General features: G+C 34.3%; 1 protein-coding gene across 1 annotated transcript; it reads right to left on the bottom strand.

Annotated features, from left to right (window-relative positions):
- Positions 1-527: 527 nt before the first annotated feature.
- Positions 528-21,016, bottom strand: LOC139096536 (uncharacterized). Its single transcript, XM_070648273.1, has 3 exons — positions 19,966-21,016; positions 19,190-19,440; positions 528-584 (listed from the first exon to the last, which is right to left on the bottom strand). Exons 1-3 carry the CDS (start codon positions 21,014-21,016, stop codon positions 528-530), a joined length of 1,359 nt encoding a protein of 452 aa, XP_070504374.1.
- Positions 21,017-21,679: the final 663 nt, after the last annotated feature.

Here is a 21,679-nt window from a genome sequence, read left to right as displayed (position 1 = left end):
AGCAACTAAGAAGCCTTCCAAGTTGCTAAGTCTATATACAACTACTCAATTCAACAATTGAATCTCCAAAATTCAATGCTAAAACCACAAAAAATGAACCTCACATGAATATCTAAAAATAAGCAATATCTCAACACTCTTCTTCATTGCCATCCATTCAAGTCTTTTCAGTTCAAATAAGGAAATGGAAACAATCGATAATTGACATCGTGAAGTAAAAATGTGACATCTATAGATGAAGGAATAGAGCAAAAATTGCAATGGAGGAGTTATGTCAAAATGTCAGAATGTAGATTTTAGAATTGGCCTTGATTGATTGTCTAGGGAATCAAGAAGATGAAGCAATTTGAAGCTCTGAATTTAGATTCGTACTCAACAGAGTTCAGCCATCACTGTCAGTTAGAACCTTTCACCAAAAAAATGCTCTTTGTTGTGTGCTTCTTGACTATTTATTCTGAACTTTTCTTTTCACAAAAAATACAAATTCTTTAAAACATGAAAATGTTCCTTTACATAACATGAGCGTCTCATTGTGCTGTTGGTGTCAACATCTTATGTTCATTAACCTTACATCTTTCGAGATTCTTTTTCAATGGTAATAAATTTTTTAGAAAGAAATGTTTATTCATTGATTTCTTTTAAGAATTAAGTGTTGTCATTGTGGGATAGAATTTATATATTTTTGTGGTTCTGTAATGAAAGATTTACTAGGGATTGGGTGGCGTCTGGTAAGGCGAGGGGTATCAATGGAATTGAATTTAATGGGATATTGGGTTTTCTTATGGCAAATTGTAATATTATTACAGATCTGTTGACTATCCTAAAGCTTCTCTCGAAAACTTACTGACTTACTTGGCTGGGGCGAACATGGGCCTTTTGGGGCTATTGAGATCCTTGGTTCTATCCTTCAAGAATTTCTGCCAACTCCGAATGTTGCAAATCCACAGAGTCCAATACTGTCAATCTACATACTGATGATATCTCCCGTTTGAAATTATACTATAGAATTTGATGATATAAGAATGCAACTGGAGCTCATTTGTTCTGGTCTTAGACAGTCTAAAATCGTCTTAAGTTCACTTTCGAATTAAGGAAACCATTTGTAGTGACCCTGAATATTCAAACATCACCCTTGCATCACCCTAAGTACCCAAAATCAGACAAATAATCAACGATAACTATTCAAACAGAAAGCTTAAGTTCTTTGTTCTTTTCTGGTGTTAATGTCTCTCTCACTCAGTACACAACAATTCTATCTCATTGACTTCATAAGAATAGCGGTAAACAGCATCGAAAAAATTGCGGTACTTTTCATTTTCATTACAAATCAGAATATTTTTTTTTTTCAATGTGTAATTTTGTTGCCGCTGTTGCGTTTTTTTTATTGCTATTAAACTGTGTATAGAGGTGCTGTATGAAGAAGAAGCTAGAGGGAAATGAATGACGTTCATACTATTCTCATCAACATTATTTGCTATTACGACGATGCGATGAGGTAAAGTGTAAATGTAATTTTTATTTAGCCTAGATTTGTGCCGGCTGAGGTCACTGACTTGTTGTGTTGTTTAAAATGCAGATTGTGACTTTATGCCTAGAATTTTTGGAATTAAATTAACATTTTTTAGATCCTGACTTGACAGCAAAAAAATTTATTCGAAATCCACGTGAAAAATTTACAAATTTAACATAAAATAAAATTCCAGGTCTTAAAAATATTCAGCACAACATTTTTTTTCTGGTGGGTCTCAATTTTTTTTGCAATATATTCAGTCCGTCCACGTATCAACCTTTTTGTGTCACAAAAACATATCCAATTTCATTACAAATTCATTCAATAAACTTCTTGCAGGCAAAAAAAAAAAAAATAGCAGAAATGAACTCACGATGTCGTCGACATAATCATCCATACATACGTTCATACTAAGCAATTGGAGACTTAGGCAATTGAAAGATAACTGTAATGTAACAGTGAATTTTGTAACAGAGAGTGCGACACGAAATAACAATAAAAAAAGAGAAGAAATGCTTTCATCGCTGATTTCCTTTTGATGTCTTGCTTCGCTATGCGAAGTAAGTGAGCAACTAGTCTTTGCAACATGAGTCTTCGGTACAGGTTATTGACTTCTGTGCTTACTTCTTTTATTTTTTTGCAGCTTAGAAATTAAATCTGTATGTGTGTAAAAGATCTTGATGTAACATAAATAAAAATGTGTAAAGTCTCACATGTTGCTTGATGAGTTTAGGAAAAAGAAAAGAAATTGTCTATTGCTGACTGCTTGTGTAATAATAAGAAGGTAGTTAAAAGGTCATTTAGATAGAAATTGTTTGGAAGGTGACTAATCGAGACATTAATCTTAAATTAATATTTTTTTGAGGCACAAATTGTGTAATTTATGACATGAAATGGACATATGAATTATTAATGAAGGGTAATTGTGGTCATTTAAACTGATTTTAGGTATAGTTGCTGATGGGTACGGTAATTGTCTTATTTGGTCAATTTTTAGAGCGAATTTTTAAAGGGTACATGTGACTTGAATGCTTGGTATTTAATTGGTTAGCTGTCTTACTGTTCATGCTTGCTGTTCATATGTCCGTTCTTCTGAATGACAGTTTATATATTTACCTGTCTGTCCTGCTTAGTCATTCACTTATTCACTTATTACAGTGCACAACCTTTTATTTTTCATGGTGATAAGCCTTGACCGAAATGGTATACGACATACGATTCATGGTATCTGCATAATTCTAGTTAGTAAGTAATTAAGTATCCATCTGCCATCCAATCCGTCCGTCAATCCAGAAAAATGCGCCATATTCAACCATAAGTGCCCATTTCACATCAATACTCAATTAGACCTGACCAAAGACTTGCTAAAGACCTTTTTCATTTCTTCCTCCTTTCAAAAAAATTTATTCCCAACATTAATCCATAAATAGCTCGTTCCCAAACCATAAATACTCTGTCCAATACGATCACCATCAACTATTCTCATGTTACAACATTCATAATTTTTCGCAAATAATCCGTCCATAATTTATATACGCACAAGTAATTAACATCTTTTTCCATCTTATACTTAATGATGCCTTTCACAATTCTTTTTACTTTAAGAGCCTATAATAAGATCTCATCATGATCATTACACGTCCATGACTCATATTAAAGTAAGAATAATTCTCAATAATTAAAAGACTCTGTCATGATTTATAGAACAGTCCTAATGACAAATGTCTTTAGTTCTTTTACTTCCTTATGTCAATTGAAATCTTACATAATGTCCATGCATTCTTACGGTTCTTGGTTAGTTTGCATCTCTTTTTTTTAAAGCACCTACAATGATATTTGAAATCCTACACGTACAAGAGAAAGAGAATGTGCGAAGGAGATTATGTGCGGCAGCTTAATTTAATTTCCATAACATTTCAATAAAATGAAAAGAATGAAAAGAATGGAGGAAGAAAGGAATAAGGAGGAAATGTATAAAAGAGAATTTTTTTTAATAACTTATGCAGGCTAATGGACAATTAACATTACACGCGTTTATACTGAAAGTAATTATCACATATATTTAATTTTGTTTATGGTTTGTTGAAGGTTGGGCTGATTGGATTGGAATTTATTGGAGGATTAAATGATATTTTTTTTTGTTTGTACTTTAAAGGTGGCGTTGTTTGATGACATTATATTTAGCAATTCAGGAATGATCATAAGGAGATGAACAAAGGGGGATTAGAGGGATAGTATAGGAATGGGGATTAGAGGGCTGGTTATTTAGGTCTTTTTAATAGAATTTTACGGATCTTGAGATTAAGACTTCGTAGAATTCTCTTAGAGTCTTAGTGTAGGTCTTGGTTTCGATCTCGCTCTCGATCTAGTCGCATCTCTAACCCGTCTCTAATCCTAGTCTCTGGATCAGTGATGCGCTACAAATTTTGTGTCACACAAGTGTACCGTGCCACATAGTTTGCCCACCACTGATCTAGTTCGACTATAATTATATGAGGAATAGTCTACTTTATGCAAAACTTTGATTAGACTTCGAATTTTTTAGTTTAGTGAAAAAAGAGCCCGTACTGTTCTGAAGGGTTACGAAACTAATAATTATTTAATAAGTGAGTGTAAACGATGCAAAAGTGCTGAGAATTAGAAACTGACAGAAGTTTTCTAAAGACAGATCAAGCTTCCGAAGAACTCTAAATGCGGCAATGATCATCGTACGTCTTCGTCAAGGAAGTAAGGAAGTTACAAGTGAGAGTGTGTGACAGACCACTAAATTTAGTTAAAGTAAGAAGGAGACTCTACAAATCAACAAATCTTGGTTTCATTCTCGAGAGTCCTTAATCGGAAACACTCCTTTGATGACATTACAGCCTTTAGTCTACTAAAGAAGGCTGTAAATTGTATTTCCACGACATTTGATTCAAACTGAACAGTTTGGTGTACCAAAGCAGCAGTTTAAGCCACTTCGACGGAAGTATTAAATCCTAATATTATCTGAATCTCTTTTAAATTTAAGAATCTCTTTTAAAAGAGCTGACGAACAGCATGAACCCTCGTAAATAAAACCACAATTGGCTATCAACTGCGATCAACTCCCGTGTATAAGAACTTTAATTATTTTTTAATAAATTATTACAATTTTTTTAATTTCACGTCCATAAATAATTCAAAAATTCAACAAGAATTTTGTGGAAGCTTGCAATTAAAATACACAGATTTGCATCGATATAATTATTAATTTCGGCATCCAAAAACAAGTCTGCAAGCTTCCTTCATCAATCATCTTTTGGCATCAACAATTACCAATTTAAATTGTCAAAATAAGTAAGGAAATTCTCAAAATTCCCTTCGAAAATGAGAAATCTTCTCAGAATCGATATGAATCAAATGTGAATTAATGCGTCTACAACTCATAATCATCTCATTTCCATGATCATATCAATTCTTTAATTTTTCTTTAAAAATTTATTCATATGGAAAGTGGTTTGTATCGTACAAAGATACTTAATGGCGAAAAATATAGTTTATTGAACTCGAGTAACCTTCAAAAACCAAAATTGTGTGTGTATAGTAAGCATAAGAGAGATTTCGAGAGAATTCGGTGCTAAGTCTTTAAACTCTTAAAATGTATAAATCTCATTTTGTGAGAATAAAGAGAAATAACGGAATTATAAAGCACCAAGTTCCATCGAATTCACACTTTTTCGAGAGACAATCACTTTCATATAATTTGTATATATGTAGAACCAGCCTTGGCATCACAGAAGAGGAAGAATAACAACAAAAAAAATTTTGTTTTTTTTTCATTCTTCCTTCTTTTAATTCTTAAAGACAATTTAAAGAAGAATGGAGAGTAAATTGGAAAGATACAAGTTGTATATATTGAAATACAGTTAGGATTTTTATTTTTTTTTGCGCAATCACACTTTAGGCTGCTATGGACCCGAAAATTTTGTATTCAAGAGTATTACTAAGTTTGTTAGTTGGGAATTTGAGACGCATTTGTCTGACATTTGGGGTATTTGATGATATTATGAGTCAGGAACAACATTTTGAGTCACAGCTTATAAAGACAACTTCGTTGGCTGTCTATAGAGTTTTTATGATGCTATGAGCGTTGTTTTCAGGTCCTATGATTTACAAATGTGTCAAGAAATGCTTTTAGGGGTCAAATCCGTGAATTTTGAGACAGTAATCCATCTTAAAGGCACCATGAGAGCTGTTCATTGAATCGATCAAAATACAAAAGAATTCTGATTGCAATCTTAAAAAATTCGTCTGGTCACTTGAACCGAGCCCATCATTTTATCTAATTTCGGCAAAAATTCTAGAGGAGCCTATTCAAAGTTTGGCCAAAATTGCATGAATTACAATCGAAACCAGGAACGGAAGGACTCAGCACTAACCAGCTAACCATGTCTGATAATCAATTAGCATTAGGTCGGTATGACTCTGATTCGGTATAAATTCTGTGCCATACCAGAGAGACGCCGGCCTAGAGTCGGAATTTGAACAATCCACTGGGGTTAATCAATTATATTTGGGTAAGCTATGAAGCTTCACGGCTTAACCTAACCTTCTAAAAATGAAAGCCGTCAATCCAAACCTCATAGTGGGGTGGATTTAAACGAGGCTCTGATTATTAAGGCTCTGATTATTAAGTAACAACGACGACCAAGTAACATCAACACCCAAACCGCAAAACTTCAAATCTCCTCCATCTCCCAAAAATACCAGCTAATATTAATTTGCTTAAAAATAATTTATATGCTGTACATAAATCGTCTGTAGGTCGATGGTGAGATGTTGACATTCTTAACGAAGATTAAAAGAGTTTTATTTTTAAAATAAAATATTATAAGAGCAATATCATGAATAATATGTCGTGAGCGTTTTAAAATCTATTTGAAAACATAGCTTTGAGGAATCGACACAATTTCAATTTTTTGCTATCTTCGGTGTCGATAGTTCAATGTGCTGAAATGAACTTAGTGAATTGGAGTATATTGATGAGTTTGTATGTGATTTTTTTCATTTATTTTGCAAAAGAAGGGGTTGTGAAAAGGATTTAAGAAGATAAATGGAAATAGAGATGTTATGCATCGATGATTTGCAATCATGTAAAGGTGTAATGACACTAATTACATCATTTAATGGTTTAATGAGCATTTAAATGGAATTTGTTGGCTGTTGACAGTATGAATTGGATGATTTTTATCGGAATTGATTGATTTTGTTGTAGATCCTGCTACAGTAAGCAGTTGAACAGATCTAAGAGGATATGCTCCTCCACTTAAGCGTGATTTATGGTTGATTATAGTTTGATGTCTTTGACAGGATTAGGGCGGACTTTTAAATAAAGATCTACAATTTGAAAAGAAACCAAGAACAGGAAATGAATTATGTAGTTTAATTGAGGAAGATATAAGAGCTGTAAACTCGCCGTTTAGGGATTTTACGAATCTAGATCACATACCAATAATCGTGAGTTCTAGCCAAATTCTAGCAGTTTATCGACTTCCAGATTTTATTAAATTGGACCTGAAGAAGCTCCACTAAATAAGGTCTTTAAATCAGACTTTTTAGATGGTAAGAGAGCTCGTGGTAGACCGAAGAACTCCTGGATGGAAGCTGTCAATAGAGACAGCATTGCATTTGTTATTGTCAATTGGCAGGCGGAAGCCGACGATAGAACCAGTTATAGGCGACATCTAAGAGAGGCCATGGATCACAGTTGATCTGTTCGAGGAAGTAAATAGGACCTGAATAACTGGCTAATTGTCGAATAATTTAAAAGGCAGCTGGCATAAACAATTAATCCAATATCTGTTGAGTTTGTGATTAGTTTCTTGACGTATACCCAAAGTTGGCCATACATATCAGCTGCGATCTATGGCATCTATCATTTAACGTATAAAATTGGCTCTGTCGCTGACTGTCCGAAGAGTACGCAGGGTGGAAAATAAACAGTGACCTATGCCGACATGACACTTGACTGAAGTCGGATTTTACCGAATTCATTGACTTAGCATTTCAGATTTCATGGACTAAAGTATTAATAATCCTCATAATCTCAAAACACAACAGCAACAAGCTTCTTACTTTCATCCTTCATTGGTCTCACATACATATCAATTGAAACCCATAGAAAGCAACAAGTTAATCCACAAAAATCACCACCTGATGTAGATTGTAGCCAATTATAGTCGAACATTTTCGGGATTCTTTATTTTCACATTATCAGTAACATGATATCCCTTCAAATATTTCAATAAGTTCCATCAATTCAAATAAAGAAACCGAAAACTTCACCGTATGGTCACAATCAATGCACGACCACAAAACGGTAAATGTAGAAAAATATCAAGGAACAAGAAAAATTGTACCTGCAACAGCAAAAGGATCTCTACCGGTAAAATGTTGTGGTAATATGATCCTCAAATTGCTATTTATATTTACACATAACAATCCACAGACGTATTTATTTTCAGAGAAATTTCTCACACACCAGAACATGCCGTGCATGTTAAATAAAGAATAGAAAGACAGAACATTCTAAAAACTTTACCGTTAGTCAATTCTATTCTTAATTCTTATAATATCCACTGAGCATGAACAATTTTTTTTACTTCTTCTTTCATTTTCGTTACTTTCTTTTCTATTCTTTTTCTCGTCATGCTGTTCTTTATAGCGAATAGATTGGAATAGAATGGAAAATTGCTGATAAATTGCTCCATTGTATATGCTTTATTTCATAATAAATCACAATCTATTTTAGCTCGGGAATATAAAAATATTAAATTTTTTTATTATTATCAATAAGGAAAGATCAGAAAATTTAAAAAAAAAAATGCAATTTTAACAATGCTTGAAGAATTTTACATCATGTTTGATTATACAACGCGAAAAATAGGAGCTAATAGGAATAAGGTATAATGTGTGTAATAAAAAAATAAATAAATCTGATTAAATTTTATTGCATTCAATTTTGCAGTTATTTATTCATTAGTTAATCATAATCTGGGAAATATGTATGTTAGTCAACTCATGTATGCCTGCATGTAATTGAATTTTATGGGAATTTTTTATGGTTTCTAACTTAATTTTGCTGCATTTGCTTAGAGCATTGGTGAGCAACCTGCTATTTTTCACAAGCACATTTTGTTGATAAGCTTTGACCGACATCGCACACGACATACGACACATGGAATTTGGAAAAAAAATTAGCAGCTCAAAGGTTGCCCACCACTGTCTTAGAATATTGGTTTAATGAATTGGTGATAAAGCTGTTGAGAAGGTTAATTGGATTTTTTTCAAGGATTAATGTGTAGTAGATGAGAATTTATGGCTGGATTTGACATACACTTCATAAGAAAAATGCTTGAGATTATGTAATTTCTGGGACAGAAACCTAAGTTTGCTATATTGTACTTGATTTAAATCCCCAACGGAACTTCGTTCAGGAGCTCCAAAAGGTACTTGATGAAGGAATGTCAGCTTAACGTGTGGAAATATACTGTAATGTGCGAACGAGTTCTTATTTTCGGAATTTTAATTTCGAATGGTTCTTATTTTCGGAAACAAATTTAAATTTCAAATGAACGTTAATAATCTAAACGAAAAAAGCTTTAGATTAGCTTTTAATTGTTAATTTTAAAGCAAGATTTTGCTTAAACTAAACTAAATAATTGTGAAAAATTTAAGAAAAAGTCTAAAATAATGAAGAAAAGTGAAATAAAGACATTTAAGTTTTTCATTGTTTTCTCAGAATGTTTGTAAACAAACAATGAAAACAAAACCAAAAATTTGGGATAATTTTTGAAAAAAACTAACTTTAAGCTGATAAGTTAAGCTTTAAACTTCGATTAAATGATTAAAAAAGCTTCAATGAACATAATTAAATTGATTATTTTGATTTAAATGAAACATTCAAGCTAAAAATCATGAAAAACTAAAAATTTTAAAAGTTTTGATGTTTTTCAAGATGGCGGATTTTTTTCCGAAAAAAACATTCGAAATATAATTCAAATTTGTTCGAATCAACGTCTGCATCAACTGTTCGCACATTACAGGAAATATAATTTAAACAAACTAAGTGACAGAGCCTGTCAACAGCTGCTACAGACGGATTCTAAAAATGTGGGTGGATTTGGAATTAGGAAGACTGGTCATCAAATAGTATATTATTAAAAAGAGCTGGCCAGGAAGACATTTATGATTAAATACTCTATGCATAAAACAGGAGAAAATGTCAATTCGGGGGAAGAAACGCACGTTTGTTTTACAGCCCTTGGACCCACAAGGGATTAGACGTCCTGGAGATCCAAAATTAACATGGTGTTGAATGGGTCTTGGAAAATGCCAGTTAGAAGTCAATATAGAGTGAGATATATAGCCTTTTGTAGCAACCTAAACTCCATATTGTTCCATGGCTCTAGTATTTGAATAATTGACAGAGCCAGTAACAAAGTAAGATGGAAAGCCTTTCGATTTAGTCTTAGCTCCAGAATGAAATGATTTTGTGAATGTATAATATTGCCCATACTTACTTATTTGCTTCGCTGGCCGTACAGATCAAGTGTGATTAATTGCCTCCCTCAGTCGGCTCCTGTAGCTGGCTCTATCGCTGGCTACCGTTTGTCAAATACCGATTCTAAGTGTGACACCATCTCTATCGACAGCTTCTTTCTATGAGTTCTTTTGCCTACCGCGCGATATATTGCCCTTAATTTTAACATATTCTACCTCTAGTATGGCTGATCTAGGCAACCAGATTTGGTGATGCCTTAACAGACAAAGAGTATTTTTTCATGGTACAGAAATATCACTACAGTACCTTAATAAGGTTTCTTTGTCTATTAAGTTGAAGGTTTTGTATGGGCATTGTGAGCTTATAATCCAGTAGTTCTCTTGACATGTGATATCACATTTAAGTATCATCGTACTAATCATAAAGAAAGCAGCCAAAAACTCACTACTTCATCATCACATGTTTGTCACATTTTCATACCTTTTCATCGTTCCCTCAAATTATCTATGCCAATCAAACAGCAAAAAGTCTGCCAAATAAATATAAAAAAAAATTAAATGTACCCGAGCATACACATATATATGTAGATCAAGAATGATGAAAGTGTTTCTTTTAATACTTTCAAATTTCGCAATGAGACAGGCATGACTAATATTAATTATGAATTTTCATTCTTTAATCATTATTTTTATCGTATTATCGAGATTTTTGTTTTGCTGATCTTCAATTTTTGATTTTGATCGGGCTGTTACATTCAGCTATGGATTTAAACTCTAAAGAGGTCGATGGAAAGAAATACTTGAAGTAGTTTCAACACTTGAAGTTCATTGCACTTATCTTCTCAGATGTGAGAATTGTTAGAAATGTGAGTAAACAGAAAGAGAGAGGTTGGGCTCGTACCATTAGCGTAAAAAAGGTAATATTGGGATATAAAATTTATTGTGTAATTTTTAAATAAATTTGCTCATTGACGTCCTACATTTTTGTGTGGATTTAATGTTCGATATTTATTGATATTCTAGAGAATTCTGTTGGTTAATAGATAGAAGATTGTTGAGAGATGCTAGATGGAGCAGATTGAAGTAGTTCTACTGAGAAGCACGTTGCGAAGAGCTGCAATAGCTGCATTTCTAGGCGTTAAATTGGGTCAAAATCAGCGGTCATGGTGCCTTGAAGGTAACCGTTGAAACGGCAATGTAGCAGTATGCTTTCTCGAAATCCTGGTTCCGATAAATTTTCGGGATCGGGATTGAAATTTTCGGGATTTCCAAGGATATCCCGATCCCGATCCCGATAGCGAGATTAAGCAATGAAAATTCAAGTTTTCATCAACTTCTTAGTCTCTCCAACCCAATGCACCTTCTCGTTGTGCTTCCTGAGGCTTCCTGAATACTCATAATCATCTGAAATATGAGGTACTTACGGAAAAGATTATTAGTGAAAAATTTTGCTGTTCGGGTCTTTTTCAGTCTTAAAGTTTTGGAAACTTCGAAAATACAAGTCAAATTGAAAGTTTTTGAATTGTCTGAGATTCAATATTAATCAGCATATTTACAGTATATGTCCAGGAATCAGGTAAAGTCGAAAATTCAAAATCGAAGACTGCACGAGATCATCCTGAAGCCAGATGTAATCAAATCTTACTCTAGGTCAGAGGCACTTGAATAATACAGTTTTAGGATTGTGGGAGATTAGTTTGAAGCCAAATTTGGCCGATTCTAGTTCCAGATCAGAGTCACATCGGTCAGTCGACGAATTTTTGCCATTTCCATATTTTGTACCTTTCGATCTAATAAAAAAAATTAGTTTTTCAGATAATTGAGATCCAGAGCTATGCTAGGACGTTTTGTGGCTAAAGATTGGTTAACGAATCAGGTTGCACTTAGTAGACTTACAGTTTATAGTGGGACCATAACCACTCCTTCTTCTTATAGGTTATATAATATTTATTAAGACTATCCAAAAAAAAAAACCCGCCTGGACTCTGACTTGAAGCTGAATTTTATTAAATCTAGTCTGAAGCTAAAATCACCCTGTCCTTGTCGTGGTACACAAGACTTAAATTGACAACCCTGTCCCTCACATCATTACACTCCTGTCCTAATTCCATAAATTAAAATCATCAATCTAGTTAACTGCCATCATGTTTTAACAAAAATCTTGACCAATAAACACCAAAATTAGCTCAGTCAATTCCACACTCAGTCCCAAATTATTCGACCTTTCACGCGTCCGTTACATCCACAAACATGTTTAATCACACAATTACTTAACATTTGCTTAAACTCAATAACAAAAACTTCACTTAATAAAATAATAAAATAAAAATTACCTCATTTTTCTTTTGGACATTAAGAACTGCTTCTTACAGGTTCCATCATTTAAAATTCAATTGAATTATTTATAAATAATTTCCATTCAAAGCAAAGTGACTCAATCTCCTTCGTAGTCAGTCTGAAGAGTAAAATAATAATTACTTATTTTGCTTTGTCATTCATCGACCTAATTTTATCGTTTCTCCTTTTACGTTCTTCATCCAGACATTGACGATATGAAGTAATAACAATTTATGACATATTGGGACACTGTATATGCATGTGAAATTTTTACCGTTATTGCCAAATTTGACCTCAGCTCCTGAAATGGGAGGATCCTTCTTTCTTCTTAATTACCTTAGGTAGACTTGTTTAATAATTGATTTGTTTCAGCTTATATGCATCCTTAAATGGTCGAATGATGGAGGTAGAAAATGTTTGTGTTTTGTAACGGAACGGAAAGGAAAGTGAGTCCTTGAGAACTTCTTGAAATGTAAATAAAAACAAAGTCATAAACAAATCCTCTTAAATGGGGTCATTTTGGAAGTGATGGAAATTGAATTTTAGGACTTCTTTATGGATTTTAGTCATTATTTAAAGTATAAGGATGTATATAGGCACTTAATATCCTCCATATCCTTCTAAACGTGTCCGTAGTCACCTGATTAAGTCTGTCTTTATTACTTACTTACTTACTTACTGGAACCATGCTCCGATGTGGAGCCTAGGTTTCTACAAAACGCTTCAATCTGCCTCTGTTGCTGGCTTTATCACAAAGTTTGTAAAAATTTTTCGTCTTTGCATCTAACTGACATTCTTTTAAAACCTTCCTACGCAATGTTGCTTTTGGAGCTCCAGGACGTCTGTCCTGTATATTCATACTCATTCGAATAGCGCAAATCGATTAATCTATCAGAAACTTAGCTCCAGACCAGCGTGAGTCTAACTTACAGTCGAATTTGGTTTAAACTCGAGACTATACCAGTCATGAAAGTCATACAGGATTGATGTCAAAATCGGTTTATAGCCTGCACAATGCCTCATAGAAAGAAGCTGTCGATAGAAATAGTATCACACTTGGTATTGGTAATTGGTAAGCGGTAACCAGCGATAGATTCAACTTCAGGCGCCAACAGAAGGAGGTTATTGATCACACTTGATCTGTCTGATCAGCGAAGCAAGTAACTAAGTACAATGCCAAAGTCACGCTGGTTTAGAGCTGTATTTTAGATTGATTTAATGCCATTTAGATGAGTATGTATGTGAGGACAGACCTAATAAGGTGCCCATATAATTCCAACTCGGAGTCAGAATTCGGATCGATCAACCAACTCATTCTATCAGATTCATATGTCCTTTAACGTCCATATGTAAAAATATCCTTATCCCTTCAAAATTGGGCATCACCACTGAACTACCCCTAATTTATTGCTCACTTTCCTTTATCCCCATTTATTATATCCATCCGACTTTCATTAGTGAAAACTTTTTTTCTCTCTTTTTTGCAATAATTCCAACACGCAAGAAAATAACAAGAATTTGAAAAATTTCATTGCCATCAAATAAATGAGATTCTTTTACTGCCTTTTTTTTCGCTTTTTTTTGGGATGGTCGAAAATATATTTTTGCGGTATCTTTCGGTTTTTGATTGCATTTTGAAGAGAAAGATTTTTTTGTTGATTTTTCTTGTGTTTCTGTCGGCGCTCATCGATGGATAATAAACTTAGATGGAATTATTTGGTTAGTCTTGTATGGGACGAATCTCATTTCCTTTTCGTTTGAAATAAATTCTTTTTGGCTCTTTTTTTTTTGGTTTGTTTTGCTTGTTGATTATTTAATAAAAAAAAGTGAATATGGGAAATAATACTGTTGGATGTTCAATGAACTTGGATTTTTATATTATGGAATTTTTGTGGTTTTGGTGTATTTTTGGAATCTGAATTTTATGTAGGCAGACGTGATTCTGATTTCTATCTGGTGTGATTCATCAATATTTGTGTTCGCTGTTGTTGCAGAGGGAATTGATGTGCAATTCTAGTAGGCATCAATTACTTAGCCTCTCCTACACAATACACCTCCTTTTTGTACATCCTGAGAGTGACTTTTTGCGTCGACAGAAGTTCTGCAGAACGCAAAATGTCACAATCGTGCATCCTGAATATGCACGACCATCTGAATTGTGTGGTACCTACGGAGAAAGTAATTTGTGAATGTGAAGGTTGGTAAATCCATCAATATTCCGTAAAACAATCAATAGCCACGATACACAAAGCAAAAATTCTACTGACGGATTTACTAATGAAACAAAAAAATAATTTAAAGTCCTTTACATTCTGAATTGACAGAAGTTCTCGAAGAATACAACTAGCTTCAGACATTCTCTCTGTGCGGCAATGGGTGATTCTCAGCCAAGGAAGTAACTAAGCTGTATTATCAGCTAAATATGTGTACAACCCTAGACTTAAACACTCATCTGAAAATTGTTGAAACTGTACAATTTCACAATTTTTTCGACGAACGGTGAAGGAATCAAGTTCCTTTTAGTCAAAAAAGTCAGAAGATAATATTATTTTATAAGTAAAAAAAATGAAACTCTAAAAAAAAGAAACAATCAGAGACGCGGAATTTAATTTTCTATAATCTAAGGATTCGAACTCAAATTTAAATTATAATTAATAACTTTTCTTCTCATAAACTCTGTTTGAGAATTAACAAATTCACTTCATAGTAACTTTCTTGACTAAGACACACGTAAAAACATTGTCTTGCGGAGAGAGCTTCTAAAGCCGGCTCTATCCTTCGATAACTGCTCACAGTTTGGAATGTTAAGGATTTTACCCTAACAGGCAAGAAGCATACTCTGAGTATACTCGCTTTTGTAGGCATACTTATTTGTATGTAAAAAGCATGCATATTATTGTGAATCTTTGTATTTTAGGGTTAGCGTCCTTTTCTACACATCCAAATGTGAATGAAATTCACTCCTGCCAAATATGAAATCAATTTTCACTTAAACTTCCTATTCTATCCAATAATTGCTACAAAACATGATTGATGTCTGACTTCATGCTAGCTTCTACTATATGACATTCATAACTCATTCAAATACTTCATCAAAATTTCACAGAACATAAAAGCTAAAGAACAGCTATGTCAAGTAAAACAAAGTCATTCAGGAAGGAATAAAAAAGAAAGTCAAAATCATAAAAAATTCCTAGAAAATAACTGAAACCTTTTGCAAATTTTCATAACAGCTCATAAATATTTTAGCATGACAAAGGACAGTAAATAGAAGACATTCCAAAAAGAAGGTAAATTATTCACTTTCTAGTAAGGAATATTTGTTTACAAATTTAAGGATGAGAAGGCTGACAGTCAAAAAGGACACTTGAAGATGTGACTGGAAGGGATTATCCCATGATAAATGACTTTTCAATTCCTCAAAAATTACCACAAAAATATTTTTAGGTAGAAAAAAGATTCATTTCCTATTTACTGTATGGCAGTTTAAGGCACAACATATGTTGATTGATGAACATCAGCATCTCAATTAAGTACCGTGATTCCACATCAATCCTTTTTTTCCCCTTTTTTTACTGTAAAATAATTTTTAATAATTGATGCAACTTCCTCATTCCTGCATTTCATTCATGAATATTCCTACTACCTATAATGATATACCTTCACATCCACCCCAACATCCATTCATTCATCATTAACAATGAATAAATTCCGTTTGTTTTCGGAATAGCTGATTATTTGTGCCTATGTAATTATTACATAATACAGGACGAGGAACCGAATGAAAAGAACTGTAAATCGATGTAAAAAGGAGAGGATTAAATTGTGTGTGCCGACATTGTCTCGACAGCAGTTATACATAATAATGAGCATATGGTGTGATTCAATCCTTTTAACCCAGATAAAGTTTGTTTGATGTAAATTCAGTTCCTCTTTAATAAAAAAGTGCAGTCTTTTGATTTAGTTATTGAAAAATTTAGTGAAACTTATTTGGCAGCAGGGATGGGATTAAAGGGGAGTTTTGAGGAGCATCAGCTTATTTGAACCAGAGGGATACAATAGTCTTGAATTAAGGATCTATTTAAAATTTGAGGGACATGGACTTGGTGGTGGAATGGTATAAGATTCAGTACATACCCAATATTGGTCCTTCGATCATCCGTTGGAAACTCGATAGAAAAATTTTAGATTGTCCTTTTTCGTTCTTCCTTAAGCCGTGGTGTGTGTCCTAAACACCTTTCTTTGTTAAAGGATGACAAATGAAGCCAATATCTGCCTAATATAAGGATGAGATTGATAGAATATCGACCTTTCAATCTTAATGATCATGGTTCAACCCTCAGTAAATTCAAATGGGGTTCTGTGTGCTTTAAAGTCAGGTTAACGAGGTTTGTGTCTTTTCGATACTAAAGCACTGCTACGTCGTTGTATTAGCAATTAGACAAGAAGTTGCACTGAAGGAACCGTGACGGTTAATTTGGATCAATTTTCAGGCCGAAAAAGGCCGCTCTACTATGTACATTGTATTGTGTTGATATAGTCTGGATCATCAACAACAAGGGTTAACAATTGGGTCTACAATGAGGTTGCCATGTGCCTAATAAGCAACAGCTATCTCGTCTTTAAGACCCTTAGGAAGGGTTCTTACTGTTTCGACATTGAATAAGAAGTTTGAATTCTCGAGATCAAGACAGTGTATAGAATGAGATATCCCAGGACTGTCTTTGACGATAGAATCATTTTGGAACATTCCCTATGTTTGTAAATTTCAAAACATTAAATTCAGCATCCCCAACTCTGTAAATCTTCAACATTATTTTTCTCAAATTTCATTTTTCATATATATTTTTATGATCGATCCTATCACAACAAACCATAAATTTTTATTTCTCAATCCTTTCCTTTTATTCTATTTGTTCCTACACGTCCTTCGTTCCAGAACCAAAAAAAAAAACTATAAATTTCCATTATTCAAATTTGTATAGTTCATAAAAAAAAGGTAAATAGCAATGTCAGACAGCAGTTTTTTATGGGAGTAAAAAAAAATAAGTTTTTTATGGCATTTTATTTATTCTTTCACTGTGCAATTGCATAACGGTGCACCACCGTTACTTCTTCATTTACTTGATCCTTTCCATTTATGGAATATAATAAAATAAAATTATATAACACCAAATGTTATGGATGAGGATTATGATGATGTAATATAACAATTGAAATATAGGATAATGTTACCATTATTCAGCATTGTGGGAATTAGAAGGTAGGTATAATGTAGGAAATTGATGCATCAGGATGTTCTTTAGATTTTATGGACCATTTTTTATTGAATTATTGAGTGCTGTATCCTTATAATTTTTAATAGATTTATTGAGGATATTTAAAAATTATTTTTTTAGTTCACTTATTGTTCATTTTTTAAGCACTGCTATATATTTTTAAAAAATGTAATAATTTAGACATTTTTGGGGTACTTTATGGGATCGTAAAAAATTATTTGTGCATTATTATAGAAAGCGTAAGGAAATGATCAGAAAAGATAAAATAAGTAACAATTTAAGGATAGTTTTTTGAAGGTTTTACAGTTACTTAATGTTGTTGCAATAAAAGGAAGAGTAAGTGAAGTGTTTACAGGAAGAGTAGGATATGAAATCTAGAAAAACAAAAGTACTTCCTTGATCGTTTGATTGTTCGATTGGGTTTTTTAAAGGCGTGAGAATTTGCGGTACTTATGAATAAATGCGTAGGCTGAGATGCACAACATATCTTTATTATCGACATAAGATCGTCCAGAATACGAAGGAACACTATTGTTGTTCAAAATGGCTTACTACCACCTTGTGTTGCTTTTGTTTTATGTATCTAAATAAGTAACGTTGAAGTAGAACCTCTTAGTATTCACGGTTGTTGATCTATCTATTGTACCAAGTATTAGGTACGTAACCAAAGTATTTTGGACTTTAATCAATCCATACTTTACCCCCTTTTTCAGCAAAATTCTTCAATTTGTTTGAATTGTTTGATTGCTTTACAGATCAACTGTGATCCATGGCCTAATAAAGCATGGCTTATTAAGGTTTAAACTCCTGAATGTTTGTGTTCCAAGAAACTTATCCTATAATACTAGTAGTAGTGATCCTATAAATAGCAGTGAAGATTTATTAAATGCCAAAAAACTCAAAACACAAACTCAAAGTCGACTCGAATTTTATATGGAATCGAGACAATTAGAGTCAATTTTTCTTTATAAAATTTACTTACTTACTTCCTTGGCTGGGGCGCACGGGGGCCCATTGCCGCGTTTAAAGAATGTCTGTAGACAGCTCTATCTTTCGATAACCTCTGCCAATTAGGGATATTGAGAACTCTAGCGTCCTTATCCACACAACCAATCCAGGACATTTTCGGTCTTCCTCTTGATCTTTTGCCATCCACAAAGTCTGCAAAGGTTACTCTATATACTGGGGCATCCTGTGGTCGTCTGTTCAAATGCCCTGCCCATCTCAACCGATTCACACGAAGAACAGTGACAATATCAGCATCCTGGAAAAGCTGATAAAGTTCATGATTATGTCTACATCGGTATACTTCACCTTCTTTTGCAGGTCCATAAATCGCTCGCAGTATTCGTCTCTCAAAGACACCAAGTGCTTCCTCGTCTGCTTGTGTAGAATTCCAGGTTTCCGAGCCGTACAATGCAATGACCCGAATGAGCGTCTTGTATAGCATCACCTTTGTGCCTCTAGACAGACTCTTGGACGTAAAAAGGTGCTTTAAGCTGTAGTATGCACCATAAGCTGAGTGGATCCGTTTGCGTACCTCCATGCTGACATCTGCTGTGGTGTTAATAAAGGATCCGAGGTACTTGAAGTCTTGCACCACTTCGAATCTTCTGCCATTGACACTAAGATGACTGCCTACTTTCTGCTTTGTTCTGTCTGATGCAGCGACCATTAGAAGCTTAGTCTTCTCCTCATTTACCTTTAGTCCAATGCGTTCAGCTTCACGTTCCAGCTTCGAGTACGCATCTGTGATAGATCGTAAATTCCTTCCGACGATGTCAATATCATCTGCGTATGCCAGTAATTGAGTCGATTTGTTGAATATCGATCCACTAAGTTCCAACCGTGCCTTCCTACACACACCTTCCAGCGCAATATTAAAGAGCTTAGTCGACAACTCATCCCCCTGCTTAAGTCCAGTTAATGTCTCAAAGCTGTCGGATAGCTGCCCTTGGACCTTAACACGACTCTGGACCTTACACAGTGTTGTTCTAAGTAGTCGAATCATCTTATGAGGAAATTGGAACTCGGTCATGAGATTCCACAATCCTTCTCTATCAACGGAATCATAAGCTGCTTTAAAGTCGATGAGCAGATGCAGCGTTTCCGTGTTCTTGTCACTACTCTTCTGAATGATTTGTCTCACGCAATGTATTTGGTCTATTGTCGACCGGCTCTTCCTAAACCCCGCCTGAAACTCGTGCAGAAATTCTTCGTAGAGAGGCTCTAGCCTTGACGAGAGAATTTTTGAAAATATTTTATACGCTGAACTTAACAGTGTAATGCCGCGAAAGTTGCTACATGTCAACTTACACCCTTTCTTATGGAGCGGGCATATGACTCCAACTGTCCATTCATCTGGCATTTTCTCCTCATTCCAGACTTGTACGATGATTTCATGCATCTTCTCCTCTAACATAGAACATCCAGTCTTAAACAGCTCAGCTGGTAAACTGTCCTCACCTGGAGCCTTGTTGTTCTTTAGTCTAGCAATTGCTTCACGTACCTCACTCAATGTGGGTTCAGGGCATTCCTTGCCATCATTCCTCTCGTACAGTCTTGTTGTTCTGCTTTCTTGACAAGCTTCACCGACATTTAAGACCTCTTGAAAGTGTTCCTTCCATCTGTCCAATACTTGAGTTTGACTGCAAAGCAGTTCACCATTCTTTGATTTACAGATAGCTACTCTTGGATGGAACTTTTTCCTTGCGAATTTGACAGCATTGAAGAATTTCCTCGACTCATTCATTGACTGGAGCTCCTCAATATCATCAAGACACTGTCTGTCAAATTCTCTTTTCTTTCTTCTAAAGAGTTCTTTTTTGTTACGTTGAAGCTGTTTTATTTCTTCAGTTCGCGCTCTCGTTGTTCTCATATTTTTTGCCTCAATCAGTCTCTGAACAGCTTGCTTGCACTCGTCATCAAACCACTCTTTCTTTTCTGGTTGATGGTACCCAAGGCATTCTTCAGCAGCTTGCTTCATTGCAATATGACAATCCTGCCATATCGTCAGTTCGCCATTTCTCTCCTTCAGTTGTTGTTCCACTCGAGCATTGAAATTTTCCTTAACTCTGTTGTTCTTGAGCTTTGTCACATCATACTTCTTTTGTTTTGTGCTCCTTATTCGTCCAATGTTGCTCAACCTAAATCGAATTTTAGCTCCAACAGCATAATGATCAGAATCATGGTGTTCGATGTCCGCTTGTGTGTATCTGAAGCTTCTTACATTCAGAATGTTTGATGCATGACGGTTGTCGATCAATATATGATCGATCTGGCACTTTTTTCCTCCTCCAGGTGCACTCCAGGTTGCTTTGCGGGAACTTCTCCGTTGGAAATATGTTGAGCTTATTCTCATGTTCATTGCGGCGGCGAATGTGATAAGTCTCAGTCCGTTTTCATTTGACTTAGGGTGAAGACTAAAGGATCCAATCGTTGGTTTAAATGTCTTTTCTCTTCCAATTTGGGCATTTATGTCGCCGATGACAATCTTAATGTCACTTCTAGGACAGTTGTCATAAAATTTAAGTCAGGTTTAAGTTCTGCACAAAGCTGCACCCAACAAACGATAAATTAGACATGATCTAGAATGGAACCTCAGACCTTTGGCACTTAAAGAAATTAGTCAACAATTAGGTTTGTGAAAGACTTAAGTCGATAAGACTATTTTTGAAATTCTATGTGCATCCGAAGACATAAGAATTCAAGGATATGCTAAGATTCGGATGCATTTGTCCATTTAATGTCAGTAACATATCAGAGGCTAATTTCCTAAGAGAACAAAAAACCGGTAGAACTAGATATACATCAACTAGACATTAACTTCCCTATAACTAGTTATAACGCATTTGATGTCCATTAAAATGCCAAGGGTCAATTTTACTTCATCATAGAATTATTAGATATATATCTATCATTGGGGATTTTTAAAGCCTGTTATTGCCAACAATGATTTTAAGGAAATTTAATAATTCTGAGAATCATCGAAGCACCTAAAATCCCTGCTGTATGAGCGGAATTCTAAACC

The sequence above is a fragment of the Chironomus tepperi genome, unplaced genomic scaffold, assembly GCF_022539635.2.
Source record: "Chironomus tepperi strain 1889 unplaced genomic scaffold, CSIRO-AGI_Ctep_v1 contig_395, whole genome shotgun sequence".
Classification (NCBI taxonomy): domain Eukaryota; kingdom Metazoa; phylum Arthropoda; class Insecta; order Diptera; family Chironomidae; genus Chironomus; species Chironomus tepperi.
The sequence above is the reverse complement of the archived record's forward strand: the minus strand, read 5'-3'. Positions and strand labels throughout refer to the sequence as shown.